The sequence below is a fragment of the Crocuta crocuta genome, unplaced genomic scaffold, assembly GCF_008692635.1.
Source record: "Crocuta crocuta isolate KB4526 unplaced genomic scaffold, BGI_CrCroc_1.0 scaffold61, whole genome shotgun sequence".
In the NCBI taxonomy this organism is placed as follows: Eukaryota; Metazoa; Chordata; class Mammalia; order Carnivora; family Hyaenidae; genus Crocuta; species Crocuta crocuta.
Window position 1 is genome coordinate 11578139 of NW_027528369.1, and position 13976 is coordinate 11592114.

A 13976-nucleotide genomic window follows, 5' to 3' on the forward strand; every position below is an offset into this window, starting at 1 on the left:
CCGCCGCTCCTGATGACTCGGGTTAACTGGGAAGTCATATTTTGGCTAGAAGCTTCCAGCATTTTGGCAATTAACTGAAATACAGAAAAAACAGACAAATTCCATTTGGGGCCCAAGTACAGAATTCTGTTTCAGATTTGAGCAACAAATGGACTTCCCAAGGGGAAAATCCAGCCCAGGGTCCCGGTCCACATGTCGCTGACACCTGGCTGCTTTCCCAGGGAGCCTGTCGGGTGCATTTAGAAACACATATAACCCTTAGAGCATCCAGTGTGCCAGCCCCAGGTGGCCATGGCAGTTTGTCACGCAAGCTGGGTTCATAAGCACCTGGCTAACCTTTACGTCCTTTCCAAGTGAGGCTTGGGGTTCTAGGTGGAGGTTGAAATTGACTTGCTGAGCACCCATAAGGTGCCAAACCCTATTCTGATCTCTGGGGACATACAGGAAACAGGACTGAGAGAATGACTGTCCGTGTGTGGGTGACGGTCCAGGAAGGAGACAAAAGATAGAACGAGGTGTTGGATGCCTGGGGCACATCCGTTGGCATAAATGCTGTGGGAAGAGCAGTGCAGGGAGGGGTGCAGGGGGCTGAGGTTAGGACTGCATTCTCCCACAAGGGATTCTGGAAATGTCTCCTTGAGAAGGTGACATTTGGGCAAACACTGGAAGGCAGCAGGGGCTGAGCCAGGCTTAGGGAGGCCAGCTATGGAGAAGGCCTGGGAGATGGGCTGGGGTGAAGGCCCGGAGGAGCAGGGGGCAAGGAGGCTGGGCAGATGGGTCAGAGCTTGTCGGGATCAAAAGCCACAGTTAGGACCAAGCCTTTGACCTGGCTTTAGTTGGAGGAACTTTGGAGGTTTGGGCAGAGGGAAGATGTGTCTGACTTTGATTTTGTAAGGTTCTTCCTGGCGGTGGGTTCAGAAGACTTTGTCAACACTTTAGCCTCATGCCTGGAGGCAACACACCCTCAACTAAACTTGGACGAAACTTGGGAGTGAAGGCCGACAGTGAGGTCTCTGGCAAGAACGGTCTGGTCTTTGCCGACAGACAAAAATCCAGTGATGTGAGGCTGTGTGCTCACCTGAGGCCTGGATACGGAATAGTTACATGGTCACAATTCCCCTTTGTGCAAAAATACTACCCTATAAAAAATAACCTAAGTTGTTTATTCAAAACCTTTATATATAACTGTCAGAACAGTTGTTAACGCTGCTCTGTGTCACGGCTGAAGCAGGCCGTCAGGCATCTGGAGAGAGCCTGCAGGTCCGTGTAGACATGGCCAGTGCTCTCCAGCCTGCGGGCAAGCTGAGCGAGGGCCAGGCACGGTCAGCGTTTAACATGTCTGTTGGCATTGTGTTATTAGCCAAGGACAGTGAATTATGAAACATGAAGTTCCCAAAACCACGTTATTCTGAGCATGGTCCATGAGCTTGGAGACGAGGGGAACCCAGCACGCTCTAGAAACAGCACATGGTTTACGGAGTTGGATTTTCCATACCACCGAGGAACAGGACCAGCCCCAGGGGAGGCTTCTGTGTGTGTCTGTCACCTAGTAACGACCTGCTTTTCTGCCTTTGCAGAAGCACAGTGAGGAGGTCACCAGGCTGCGGAATGACTTCGAGAGGCAAGTGCGAGGTCAGTTTCTCAGAAGCGTCCTCTCAGAAGGAAATTTACCTCTGGGGCTGGTGCCCAGGCCACAGAAACCAGGCTAAATGGCCTGGACATGCAGAGAGAAAGTGTGGTAGTTTCCGAGGCTGACGGACTGCTCAGAATCCCGGAACAACTTATTTCCGTGCAAATTGGGTAGGTTGTGGTTACCACCTACTTCCCTGCTCCTGGCACAAATCAGCAGCTAGGGGCATGTGGCCACTATTCAATTTCGTGGACAGTATTCGTAAAAGAGTCTTCTCCATGGCTTCTGGCCTGAGGAGGCTCCCATTTGAGAAGTCTGTCTGCTTTACTAATAAAGCTCTAGAGCTGGCCTGGATGACCACAGAGCCATGGCACCAGCTGACACTCGGTTGTCGGGAACCCTAATCCCGACATTGATTATCAATGCCTGCCACAGGCAAAGGAGGGCAGACAGCAGCGTGCGTGCTGAATATGTCATCTGTGAGCTTCCATGGAGAGAGGTCCACCAAAACCCGTCCTGTGTTTTGGCCGAGCTTATGTATGCAGCTTTCCCAGTTGATGTTCCTGGGCCATGTTTAGAAGTCCCATGGATGATTCTTCTTCTTTTTTTTAATGTTTATTTTTGAGAGAGAGAGAGAATGAGCAGGGGAGAGGCAGAGAGAGAGAGAGAGAGAGAGAGAGAATCCCAAGTAGGCTCCACGTTATCAGCACAGAGCCGGACATGGGACTTGATCCCACAAACCGTGAGACCATGAGCTGAGCAGAAATCGAGAGTCGGACGCTCAACCGACTGAGCTGCCCAGGTGCCCCTAGGTTCCCTCTGTTCTTATAGCCACTGGGCCACCTCTTCCTCTGCCAAGCTGCTCTGTATGTGCTTCTGCCTTTCAGAAATTGAGGCCAAGTATGATAAAAAAATGAAGATGCTTAGGGATGAACTTGACCTGAGGAGAAAGACTGAGATTCACGAGGTGGAGGAGAGGAAGAATGGCCAGATCAACATGCTGATGCAGCGGCACGAAGAGGCCTTCACGGACATCAAGAACTACTACAACGACATCACCCTCAACAACCTGGCCCTCATCAACTCCCTCAAGGTGCTGCGCTAGGGCTGGCCAGACCGGGGGCCCAGACACTAGGGCTCAGCCCCATCAGGCCCGGTTCCCTCCTTGTAAAAATATTCGATGGTGCTCCTCTGTTGTCCCCGTGTGAAATTCATAACGGAGCCTCTCCACACCCGCAGCTGAACACAGCCAGGACGCCGCCCCGACTGTGGCGCCGATGGGCTGATGAAAAGGACACATTTGACAGGTAGACGCTTCATGCGGAACTGCAGCTCCAGCGCAGCCGCACGGGTGGCGTCAGCCTCATGCAGGTGCTGGCAGGGCCAGGCTCCCGCAGCGGGGAGTGCCCCTGGGGTCCTGAGAAAGGGTAATCTCACTGTGCGTGGAAGCAGCCTTCCTAGAAGGTTCAGAATAAGTGAAGACTGCACAATTACTCTGTTTATACTAAAACAGGTCTAGGTCCTGAGGACTGTCCTTTGTGGGCAGGAGGGCTCATGGCTCTCCCCCCTGAAGACCTCAGCTCCGCCTGCCGAACCCCTTCTGCGCCTTACTTGTGCCAACAGGAGCAGATGGAGGACATGCGCAGGAAGGAAGACCACCTCGAGAAGGAGATGCTGGAGGTGTCCGTGCAGAACAAGCGCCTGGCAGACCCTCTCCAGAAGGCTCGCGATGACATGAATGAGATGCGGAAGCAGCTCGGGAACTATGAGAGGGACAAACAGATCCTGGTTGTGAGTTCCTGCCTGCCTCCCTCCCTGCACTTCCTCCTGGGCTCAGGAGAGACGGAACATCATCAGGGTGTCCCCTGAGTCCCCAGGCAGGGTTTGGCCTTTAGGACAGGAATGGGGGGCAGGATCTCTGCCTTCTTTGACTTCTGTCTTCCATGATAGGATGTAAAGCTGCTGCATGTTCTGGGAGATGGTATTCCACCAGCCTGCCGTGGTGGGAGCTTAGCTGCTTGTGTCTTTGAACCAACCCTTCATTTGTTCATTTGTTCGTTCGTTCGTTCGTTCATTCATTCATTCATTCATTCATTCATTCATTCAAGCAATCTTTATACCGTGGATGGGGCTCGAACTGACAACCCTGATCAAGAGACGCCAGGTGCCCCTGAGGCAGCTCTTTCTCACAATTATTTCTGGCCTTGCATTATGTGGACGCCTGGTCCTGAATACTTCGTCTTCCACCCCTCATTTTCTCTCCAGCGCACAAAAGCACGATTGAAGGTCACCGAGAAAGAGCTGAAGGACCTGCAGTGGGAACACGAGGTGCTGGAGCAGCGATTTCTCAAGGTGAGCAGACACGTTCCGGCCCTGCAGCTAGCAGGCTGGGGCCCCCGGTCAGGGAGAGACACTTCCTGTGGCCCTGGCTCTGCCGTCACTTCCGGGAGGTCTCAAAGCCGTGGCTGGGTTTCTAGGTTCGAAAGCAGGGAGTCCTGTTGCCCACTCCTCATGCTCTACAGCTTTATGAGGCAAAACCGTGTGGCACGTTCTGGAGAAGGCCCAGGGTCCCACAGAGCAGGCGCCCTGCTGGGAGGCTGTCACCCCAATTCTTTCATGCCGGCTCACCTCTGAAGCACATGAGAGGTACCTGGCCCCTTGCACTGAGGATCTTTTCCATGTATGTACATGTGTTTAAGCACTAAACTGTCAGGCACACGTTGGAGAGAAGTCCTGGAACCCTGCTGTCTGTAAGTGAAAGTGAGGGGCCTCCTGCTGTTCAGTGTGGTTCTCGCGAGTGGTAGCAGCTCCCGGGGCTCTGTGCAGACTTCTTCCTGTGCAGCCGTATGTAGGGGTGGCTTCGTGCCTTAAAAACTGCTTTTTTTTAAGTCTCAGCTTGATTGTGCTGTCTCTGGATTGTATGGAGGCACAGCCATGTTTGGCTCTGTTCCAAAAGGCTCCATTTTTTTACTCAGCCACTTCCCCTGGACAGATGTCTGTTTTAGTCCTTTGCTGTTACAAACATCGCTGCCACTGTCTTCCTTTTAAGTTTACCTTTGTGCTGGTGTGAGCATCTCTTTTTTTTTTTTTTTTTTAATGTTTTATCTATTTCCAGGAGAGAGAGAGAGAGACAGCGTGAACAGGGGAGGGTCAGAGAGAGAGGGAGTCACAGACTGAAACAGGCCCCAGGCTCTGAGCTGGCAGTCAGCACAGAGCCCGACGCGGGGCTCGAACCCACGAACCGCGAGATCATGACCTAAGCGAAAGTCGGACGCTTAACCGACTAAGCCACCCAGGCGCCCCATGAGCATCTCTTTTAAAGTCAGTCCCTAGCAGTGGCTTGCTGGGCCGAATGGTTTGTGTTCCACATTTGGATAGAGTCTGCACAGAGCACTGTTCTGAGTTCTGACCCTGCCCAAAGTGCCCAGGGGGCCGCTTCCTGCCTGCACTAGATGTCACTCATTCAAAACTTGCTGATGTGATTGGGTGGAAAATGTCTCATTGAGTGTGCTTTTCTGAGATATCCGATGAGCAGTCACATGCCAGGCAGAGCAGTTCCATCTTTGCGAACTTCTGTTAGTTCAGGTTATGTTTCTTTTCTCACCTAACTGAAATTCGTGTTCACAGACAGTGATTATGGAATGCGCCAAATTCCTCAGGAACAGCTCATCAGCCCGCCAGATCTAGAGTTACCTTCTTCAGAGATGCCTCTGAGGGTCCTGGAGGCTGCTGAGCAGCCAGGAGAAGGACCCTTGAGTCCCCAGTGAGATGCGCCCCTGTTGCTGGCTAAGGGGTGTGTGTCTGGGGAGGAGGAAGCGGAGGCTCACCGCAGAGGCCTGAGTTGGAGCCTGTACACTCTGGCCCCTTCTCTTCTGTTTGAGTGTCATTCGTGGTATGTGCCAAAGTCAGTGTTTCCTCAGAAAACCGAGTGTCGGCATGTCAGCAGATTTTGAAGACCAAAGGGACAGACTGATTGAAGTGAATCTAGGGAAAACTACAGCAGGGAGAAGGATAAGGTCCTGTAGGGTTTGAGCGTAATCCTTTTCTCTTCCTAGCTGTAAGCCATGTTTTTACACGCGTAGAGAACATTCTGGAAGGAGTCACACCATGGATTCACATGGAGGCCTCTGGGATGTTGGGTTAAGGAGTGCTCGCTTTTTATACTTACACAAAGTCTTGATTTTTTTAAGGTGCTCAGTTAAAAGTAAGAGAATTAGAAGATGAAAAAGAAGACCTTTCTTTATTGACATTGTGGGGCGTGTTCTAGGATCCAGGGCTGGCAGAGGGAGTGGATCCCTAAGGGCCACCACTCCTCAACACTGCTTGCTGGAGTTTGATGCTTTGGCTCTGATGTAGGGGTGAGCAGGGCCGACTTTCCTGAGCCTACTGCCCAAACCCGGGGCCCTGGCCTGTCTGTGGGGCTTCTCTAGCTCTAACGAGGGTGCCCTAGTGCTTCCTGAAACACCTTAGCAGAGGAGGGTCCAGTTAGTGTTTCCTCATGGTTTCCACATTGTGGATGGCTGCAAGCCTTTAGCCCCATCACAGAGGGCGGGCAGGCAGGCGGTGTAAATGACACACAGGCCCACCCATCCGTGGGTGGGCGCTGGGGAAAGGAGTTCACTCTGCAGCAGTGGGATGTTCTGGCCCGGGGACAGAGGTGGGAGGGGGCTTCTTACCAGTGAGATGCTCCCAGGGCAGGCGGCCTCTGTCCACTGCAGCCTATCCCTTGCAGGTGCAGCAGGAGCGAGATGAACTGTATGGGAAGTTCACCGCAGCCATCCTGGAGGTGCAGCAGAAGGTGGGCTTCAAGAACCTGGTTCTGGAGCGTAAGCTGCAGGCGCTGAGTGCTGCTGTGGAGAAGAAAGAGGTGCAGCTTAATGAGGTGCTGGCGGCCTCCAACCTGGACCCTGCAGCCCTGACCCTCGTGTCCCGCAAGCTGGAGGTAGGCCCCAGGCGGCTCCGGGGGGGTGTTGGGCTGGAGCCTCATGTCCTCGCCCCCATCAGGTGTCCTGAGCCTGGGTCGGAGGTCGCCTGTTTCATGCGTGCATATCCAGCCTCCGTCGTTCCAGTGGGGACCCTGTTAGAGTTGGGGAGGCTGTGGGTCTCCTGTGGCCGGAGCACAGACGGGGGCCGCAGGTGTCTGCTCACGGCCCTGTGCGCGCCATCGGGCTCCCCAGGTTCTCTGTCACCGGATTTGCTCAGGTCTTGCTGAGGACTTCCCCTCTCAGCACTTCTGGCCCTGAGCCCACTGCCCATCCAGTTCTCAAGATGGCTTTAGTTAAGCCTCTCAGGCCCTGGGTTTCTCAAGGTGTCGTGGGCCAGCGCGCCCCAGCAGTTTGGCGGCAAACCTAGAGACAGGCCTGGGGGACAGCCAAGCCCATGAGCTCTGAGCTGAGCCTGCCGCCCCAGCCTGCCGGGGATGCTGAGATGTCCTCCTGTGGGCTCTGGGCCGTGAGGACGGGGGAATGTAGGGCTGTGGATGCACCTCCGTGGCGGGGGCGCCGTGGGAGGCTTCCCACAGGCAGTTATGTCTGAGCAAAGGCTGGGGCGTTTATCCGGCCATGAGTTACAGTTCCTTGTGGTGCTCCTCTATGCTGGGACCATCGGGGCACTGGGACCGCGGTAGACAAGACACATGGGGCCTGGGCACCCATGGGCTGGCGGGGTCAGCTGAGGAATCCTGGCACTAGCCGCCACCTTTGGCCCAGCAAGCAAACACCTGATAGCTCCTGGCACGTCACCTGCCCGGAGCCGGGCCTTGTGTCTCTGTTCCCTGGGCCTAGTTGGGGCACGTCACAGAAAGAACGGGTGGTGCCGGACAAGGGGCCTCTGCTGCCGCCAAGGCAGTGTGATTGTGCTGGGATCCCGGCCACCTGGGGGCCTGCAGCTGCCAGGCCTGAGACAGCCCCAGGCGCCGTGCCCTCAGGTGCCCTGGAGACAGAGGCAGGGTGCGCCGGCCCCAGGAAGCGCAGCTGTCTCTTCGCCTTTATCGAGAGACCCAGTGAGGGGAGGCCACCTTGTCCCAGAGACAGATCCTTCCAGGAGAGACGGTGCCTGTCTGGCTCTGCTCTTCCTTTGTGGACAAACAGATCTTCTGAGTTAGGGGCTTAAAGACTGCTTTGCTGTTTGTGCAGTTGTGTTTAATCTTGAGAAACGGCATAGGTAGCGTTTTTAAAAATTTGTTTTAAGTTTATTTATTTTGACAGAGAGGGAGAGCAAGCAGGAGAGGGGCAGAGAGAGGGAGAGAGAGAGAATCCCAAGCAGGCTTCACACTGGCAGTGCGGCGCCTGAGGTGGAGCTCAAACCCACGAACCGTGAGACCATGACCTGAGCCAAAACCAAGCTGGACGCTAACCGACTGAGCCACCCAGGCGTCCCTACACAGGTAGCATTTTTAAGGTGATTTGTTCATGTAGCTCAGCTGAACATAAACCCCTCTGCTCACATGACACCCAGGCCCCGAGGATGAACTCTGTGTCAGGTCACCTAATGTTTACTTAAAGCATTGTGGCCTGGCCTACTGCCTGCCTGGCCTTGACCTGAAGCTTGTGGCTCCCACTTGGTTGTATACTTACGAGCCCCTTGCTGCTGCTTGGGTGTTGGGGGGAGTGCAAGGCTGAGGTGAGGGGAGCAGAGCTAGATGGATGGGGGTGATTCTCAAGCTGCTGGCTGTGCCTCTGGGTTTGGGGCTGGTGAGGAACCATGGAAGGTTCTGGGTGGGGCAGACTGGATCAGAGAGAACCCTCTGGAAAGGTGGGAGGTGAGCTGGCACTGACTAGGTATAAAGGCCCTGTTGCTGATGGAAGAGGGGCTAAGGAGTCCAAGGTTACATGGTGCCCATTTCTGGAGGAGACCAGTCGTTGTTTATGGGCACCAGCACGTCCTGGCTCAGTGGGCGGCAGGGCCAGTAAGGCCTGAGTCGCTCAGGACACGCTCCCGGGGCCCGGGTTGGTGCAGCCACATAGGAGGGGCCTAGTCGGGGTTGGCAGCACCACGGACCTGGGTCTGGGGGCCCATCTCTGCCCTTGTCCTTGTTTGCGTGTGAATCCCTGTGAACACGGGTCGGCAGGGGGTGAGGGCCCTGTGGGAAAGGGGAGGGTGGCTTTCCTGCCTCTGCTTCTGGGAAGGGAGGCTGGTCTTGGGGCTGGAGGTCGTGTCGCCAGCACTCGCGACGAAGGGATAAAACCAGGCCCACCCTCACTGGTTGCTGCAGCTGGGCCTGAGGGCCAGGAGGCAGCATGTCAGCTCTCGCCTTTCCTGGTCCGTTACCTGGCTTGCCAGGAGGCAGGCAGGGGCTCGGGGGCCCTCCCTGGGCCGCGGTCGGCCTGGCCTCTCTCACCTCTTGTCCTCACTTCCCACCATCCAGACAGTTCCTTCTGGAGAAGCAGATTATATTTCCCCTTTCTCCTTCGAAGGCTTTCCTGTGCTGGCTGGCTGTGCCCTGTGTGGACGCACAACGGTGACGGAGCCAGGCTGCCATTTCCTGGATGTCTGAGGCCCCTGGCAGGAGCTCCGAGACCCCTGGTCACCTGTCTGCCACAGCTCAAAGACGAGCGCCAACTCAGATCTACTTTTCTTTCCTTAGGATGTTCTAGAATCGAAGAACAACACCATCAAGGACTTGCAGTATGAGTTGGCCCGGGTCTGCAAGGTATGAGGAGCCTCCGTGACCCTCTCCCAGGGCCCCAGCTCATTTATACTTTGGGGTATACACAGCCAGAGGCTGTCTGGGCCTCCTCAGGGTCACTCTGTGTGTGGACTGAGTCCCATCCCCACAGCTCTGGCCACTGGTGTTCCTTACAGGGCCTGCAGGGTGGATGTCTGGTGGGTAAACGAGGGCAGTTTGTCCGGGAGACTCTGTCCATCTTTCTGTTTGACCCTTTACTCTTGCTGACCTGGCCTCTGGGCTGACTGGATGGGCCTCCTTTGCTTCCTCTACGTAGGAGACCGTTGCAAGTCTAAGCTTCTCTCATTCCTTTGTAAGTCTGAGGACCCCCTACCCACACCAAAACCACGCAGCAGCGTGGAGGCCTCCCACTGTCGGGGAGTGGCAGGGAGCACCCTGACCCTTCTACCCAGTATTCACGCCTCCATGGCTGAGCCCACAGCTCTGCCTCGGCCTTGCCTGTGGGAAACGCAGACATAGTGCTGCCTACAGGTAACATTTGCCTTGAACAGCCACTCCAGGAGTGGGACTCAGAGAAGCCTGTAAATCTGCTGGTGCACCCTGGGGTGTGGAACCCCAGCAGGGAGACAATGCCTGTCACCAGCGCTGGGCTCCGTGGTGACCAGATCTCCCTGAGCCTTTCCTCGGCCCTGCCCATCTGGACACTTGCCTTATATGCTCCGGCATCCCCTGATACTTACACGCACAAAATCAGGGCCATCTATCGGTGTGCTCAGTTCCAGGGGAGTGTATCTGTCAGGAGGTCCGTCCCCCAGAAAAGGGGAAGAGCCAGGACCTAGCCCCTAAGTTCTGTCTGGAGCCTGGCCTGAGTTCACCCTTTAAATCTCAGCTCCAAGCACCAGCACCTTTTTCTTGATAATGGTGAGGATGAGGTCAGGCCGGCCTCCAAGCGTTTCATGTGCATCAATTCTTCAAACCCTTCAAACTAATCCAATGCAGTTAACTCTTTAAAAGATGCCCATTTTCCAGAGTGGGGGGCAGGAGCCCTGCCTGTGCTGGCCCCGCCTGGACTTTGCCCAGACCTCAGCCATCCTAGGGGGATGGAGGGCCTCTGTTCTCTCCGCCCAGGGCAGGACATAGCACACAAGGCAGGGAGGGTCAGCGCGGGCATATACACGTGGAAGGTCATGCCCAGGAAATCAAGGATGACCGATTTGAATGAGAAATGCCTGGCAAGGAGTCCGGAGCATGTTCCAACTACAGTTCTGCTCTGAGTCTGTATCTTCTGCTTCAGTTTCCGCATCTGTGAAACAGGAATAATGGCGGCATCTCCCACTGTGGGTACCTGCGTTATGTACGCAGAGGTGCTTATGGTCAGGCGTGGCGTACCGTGAGCCGTTGGTAAAGGTTAGCTGTAGACGGTTTTCCACCGCCACCCTCCTGCATCCTCCAGAGCTGAGTGGGCCTGGGCCACAGGCACCCTCGGTGTGGCTCCACCCCCTCCTCTGATGCTGCTCTGACCCCACAGGCTCACAATGACCTGCTGCGCACCTACGAGGCCAAGCTCCTGGCCTTCGGGATCCCTCTGGACAACGTGGGCTTCAAGCCTCTGGAGACGGCCGTGATTGGGCAGATACTGGGCCAGGGTCCCGCGGGCCTTGTGGGCACCCCAACATAGCGCCTGCCCGGGACTTATGCCTGGATGACACTCTCTCTCACCAAGGACAGGAGCGGTTTGTTTTTTCGATTTGTATTGTCTGCAAATGAAGTTTTTCTACATTTGCTGTGTGTCCTGTTGCCTGGCTGTGTGGAGGAGAGGCACCTCCGGGGCCCATGGTGCCCTGACCACCTCCTTCCCGGCTACCCTCCTTCCCACCTTGGCCCAGGCAGCACCAGAGGAGCCCAGGGACTGCAGCAGCCTTGCAGATGCCAGCACTGACTTTATTGATGCCGGAGACTCAGCTGCTACTGGAAACTGGGGGCCAGAATCTCCCCCAGGGAGTGTGAGCTGGTGCCCTCCGCTGGGGTGTCTTAGTGAGCTACGGGGATGGGACTGATGCTCACAGGCCAGCAGCTGTCCAGAGGCGATGGCTCGGCCACTAGCTCCCGCGATACGTGGTGTAGGACCATGGGCTCAGCAGCAGGGGCACATGGAACCTGTGGGTCTCATTGGTGATGGTGAAAACCACCTGAGAAGCAGAGAGGGCACCGGAACAGAGTGAGGGGGCTGGGGGCCCTAAGGGCCAGCTGAAGCCAGTGGAGAACCGGAAAACGGTGAGGGCTGCGCACAGGGCTGAACCCTCCCCCGCAGAAAGCCCTTGGCTTGGGGATCAGGATCCACCCTGAACAGGGTCAGGTGAGTGCTTCTGTCCACAGGGGCTGAGTCACTTTTGGCCCTGCCCCCCGCAGCTTTACGCAGGGACAGGGCAGGGACGGGTGTGTTGTAGTAAAATCCCTGGACACCTTTCTTCTCGGAGCTCAAAGCCGGTGAACTCACTGCCTGCCGCCTCCCAGGGAGAGGTTGGGGGGGCGGGGTGAATCACAGGCCTGCGCCCCCTGGCCCACCCCCGGCCCTCACCTCCACGTATGGGTAGAAGCTCTCCTGCCCCCTCTTCTTCCAGTAGCTGTCAGTGTCAAAGGACAGCTTGTAGGTGCCTGCCTTCATCGGGCCTGGTGGCAGGAGCCCCGGGCAGCGGCCATCCGAGTCGGTGTAGCTGCGGAGAATGGAGTCGGGGGAAGTGAGGAGTCACCCCCGCCTGGCGCTCCAGACGCCTCCACAACCCGAGTCCCCGGGAATGCCCTGCGGCAGGACACATTCTAGGGCCTGGTTCTGGGGCAGCTCGGGGACACCACTGCACTGTCTTCTTAGGGAACTTCAACACACAGATGCAGAGAAGGAAAAAAAATCGATTCTATGAGCAACAATCCCTTTATATTGGCATATATTTTTCCAGATCCTCTCTGTGCATAACTATGCTTACTCATAAACTTAGAAAAATACTCTAAAATGGATTATTCTATTCATACTGTTTGATAGCTTGCCCTCTTCATGTGATATATTGTGTGTGCTTTCTGGATGAGTAACTGTCCCCAAACCCCCATCCTCATGGTGGCCTGTTTCCAGCTGTACCAAGTGTCTGAATGGAGGGATCTGAGGGCCTGTTGCTTTGCTCAGTGATCAGTCCCCAGTCATGTCTGGAAAGTTCTCCCATGTGTCCTGTGACTGGAAGGAGTAGCACGTACCCACACAGCTTATGGGCGAGAAGCTGGGAATGGGTCTCTAGGACCCTGCAGAGGACTCCACACATTCTTTCCAGAACGTAGAACCCCAGCTTCGTGAAGGGAGGGGGGATGAGCTCCATGACCTCAGGCCCTGAACTTTTGGGGCCCAGCCACCCACTTCCACCACCAGAAGGAACCTGCCTCCTTCAAGAGGCTCACAAAGCAGCCCAAGTGCTACAGGGCAGGGCCTGGGCTGGGCCTTCGCCAGGGGAGCCTGGGGCAAGGGGCAGGGCCTGCTGAGCCGCCTGGCTTTTACCTGCCTCTTGCTGCCTTAGTCTCTCCATCTATAAAAGGGGTAATTATGGTGCCTGCCCACAGGCTGTAGTGAGAAGAAGAACACAAGAAAAGTGTTCAGTGCTCTGCCTGGCACAAGGTTACCTGTTAATCACGGTGACAGTGAGGTCTTCAGGTTACACCTCAGGCCTCAGCCAACCCTGCCTTCCGGGAGAGACGAACCCTGGCCCCTGGCCCAGTAGGCACTGGGGTTGTGGGGCTGTACCACTGTGCTCTTTGGCCCCAGCACTGAGGGGACCGTACCATGGTGGTCAGCACTGCCATCCACCCTCAGTGCCCACACCTACTGGCCATCTGGATTCTTCCGGACTCCTCAAACCTACCTCTTCCTCAGCTCCATCCACTGCTGGCCATGGTCCTCCAGCCTGGACAGGCGGAGACAGACGCCCTGGGCTGGGAGCCCTGAGGCAGTGTCCAGCACATGCGTGGTCAGCGGGCTGCTGACCGGCTCCATGCCTCTGCCCTGAGCCACGAGAGGGGGACAGAAATGAGTGTGTGGGGCCCAGCCCTGCGTCCACACTGGCATAGAGACAGGGGCTTTAGAGTCAACAGCCCCGGAGAACAGAGTCCCCGCTGCCCTGGGGACTGGAGGGGCGGTGCGTGCGCGCGCGCTGGAACTGCGGAGTCGGCCACGTGAGGCTGTGGCGCTAACACACCGAACACCGGCTCGTCAACAGTGCTGGCCTGTCCCCCGTTCCCGCACACGAGCCCCGCTACGGCCCCCTCCGCACGGCCTTCTCCAGCCAGTCGGTGCTCTGTCCCCTGGCTCATGGGTCACCTGAGGCCGTAGCCCCTAGGCCACAGCGAGCCAGGAGCCCGGGGTCCGGGTCTGCGCCCTACCTCTGAGGAGCCCAGGTGTCGCTGGAGCGCTCGCAGCCGCGGGGCGGCCCCCGAACTCATGCCCGAGCGGCCCACGTCCACCACCCCTAGAACGGCGGTCCCGAGCGGCTGTCCCGGGGCGCAGGCACCTCCCCGAGTCCTCCCCTGCCCTGCCCCTGGCCCCTCCCAGGACCCAGAGACCACGTGTCGGACCAAACCCAGGTGGGGGGCGCGTCCCGACGGCGGGGAGGGCGGCGGCTACACCTCGGTGTCCACCTGGAGGAGGCTTAGCGGCGGAGCTCCGGCAGCGCGACGGGGGCGCAC

General features: G+C 56.7%; 2 protein-coding genes across 8 annotated transcripts in view; one reads left to right on the top strand and one right to left on the bottom strand.

Annotated features, from left to right (window-relative positions):
* The window catches only part of DRC4 (dynein regulatory complex subunit 4), a 62150-nt gene extending 51111 nt beyond the window's left edge, over positions 1 to 11039 (top strand). For 4 of the 5 annotated variants that reach the window (XM_077754157.1, XM_077754159.1, XM_077754158.1 and 1 more), the window contains 7 exons: positions 1578 to 1632; positions 2518 to 2723; positions 3254 to 3421; positions 3896 to 3982; positions 6363 to 6572; positions 9216 to 9281; positions 10786 to 11039. In XM_077754157.1, the coding sequence (XP_077610283.1) occupies positions 1578 to 1632; positions 2518 to 2723; positions 3254 to 3421; positions 3896 to 3982; positions 6363 to 6572; positions 9216 to 9281; positions 10786 to 10935 (942 nt within the window). In that variant the 3' untranslated portion in view covers positions 10936 to 11039. Of the gene's footprint in view, positions 1 to 1577; positions 1633 to 1664; positions 1801 to 2517; positions 2724 to 3253; positions 3422 to 3895; positions 3983 to 6362; positions 6573 to 9215; positions 9282 to 10785 lie in introns of those variants that run through there. The other variant, XM_077754161.1, reaches the window with a different exon arrangement.
* A 138-nt stretch (positions 11040 to 11177) lies between these two features.
* LOC144223420 (5-hydroxyisourate hydrolase-like) lies at positions 11178 to 13970 on the bottom strand. 3 transcript variants are annotated; one of them, XM_077754165.1, is made up of 4 exons: positions 13871 to 13970; positions 13157 to 13296; positions 11836 to 11971; positions 11178 to 11446 (listed from the first exon to the last, which is right to left on the bottom strand). In XM_077754165.1, exons 2-4 carry the CDS (start codon positions 13285 to 13287, stop codon positions 11357 to 11359), a joined length of 357 nt encoding a protein of 118 aa, XP_077610291.1. In that variant the 5' UTR covers positions 13288 to 13296; positions 13871 to 13970; the 3' UTR covers positions 11178 to 11356. The 3 variants fall into 3 exon arrangements, with proteins under 3 accessions (XP_077610291.1, XP_077610290.1, XP_077610289.1); XM_077754164.1 differs by having other exon boundaries at positions 13866 to 13970; XM_077754163.1 differs by lacking the exon at positions 13871 to 13970 and adding an exon at positions 13674 to 13753.
* Positions 13971 to 13976: the final 6 nt, after the last annotated feature.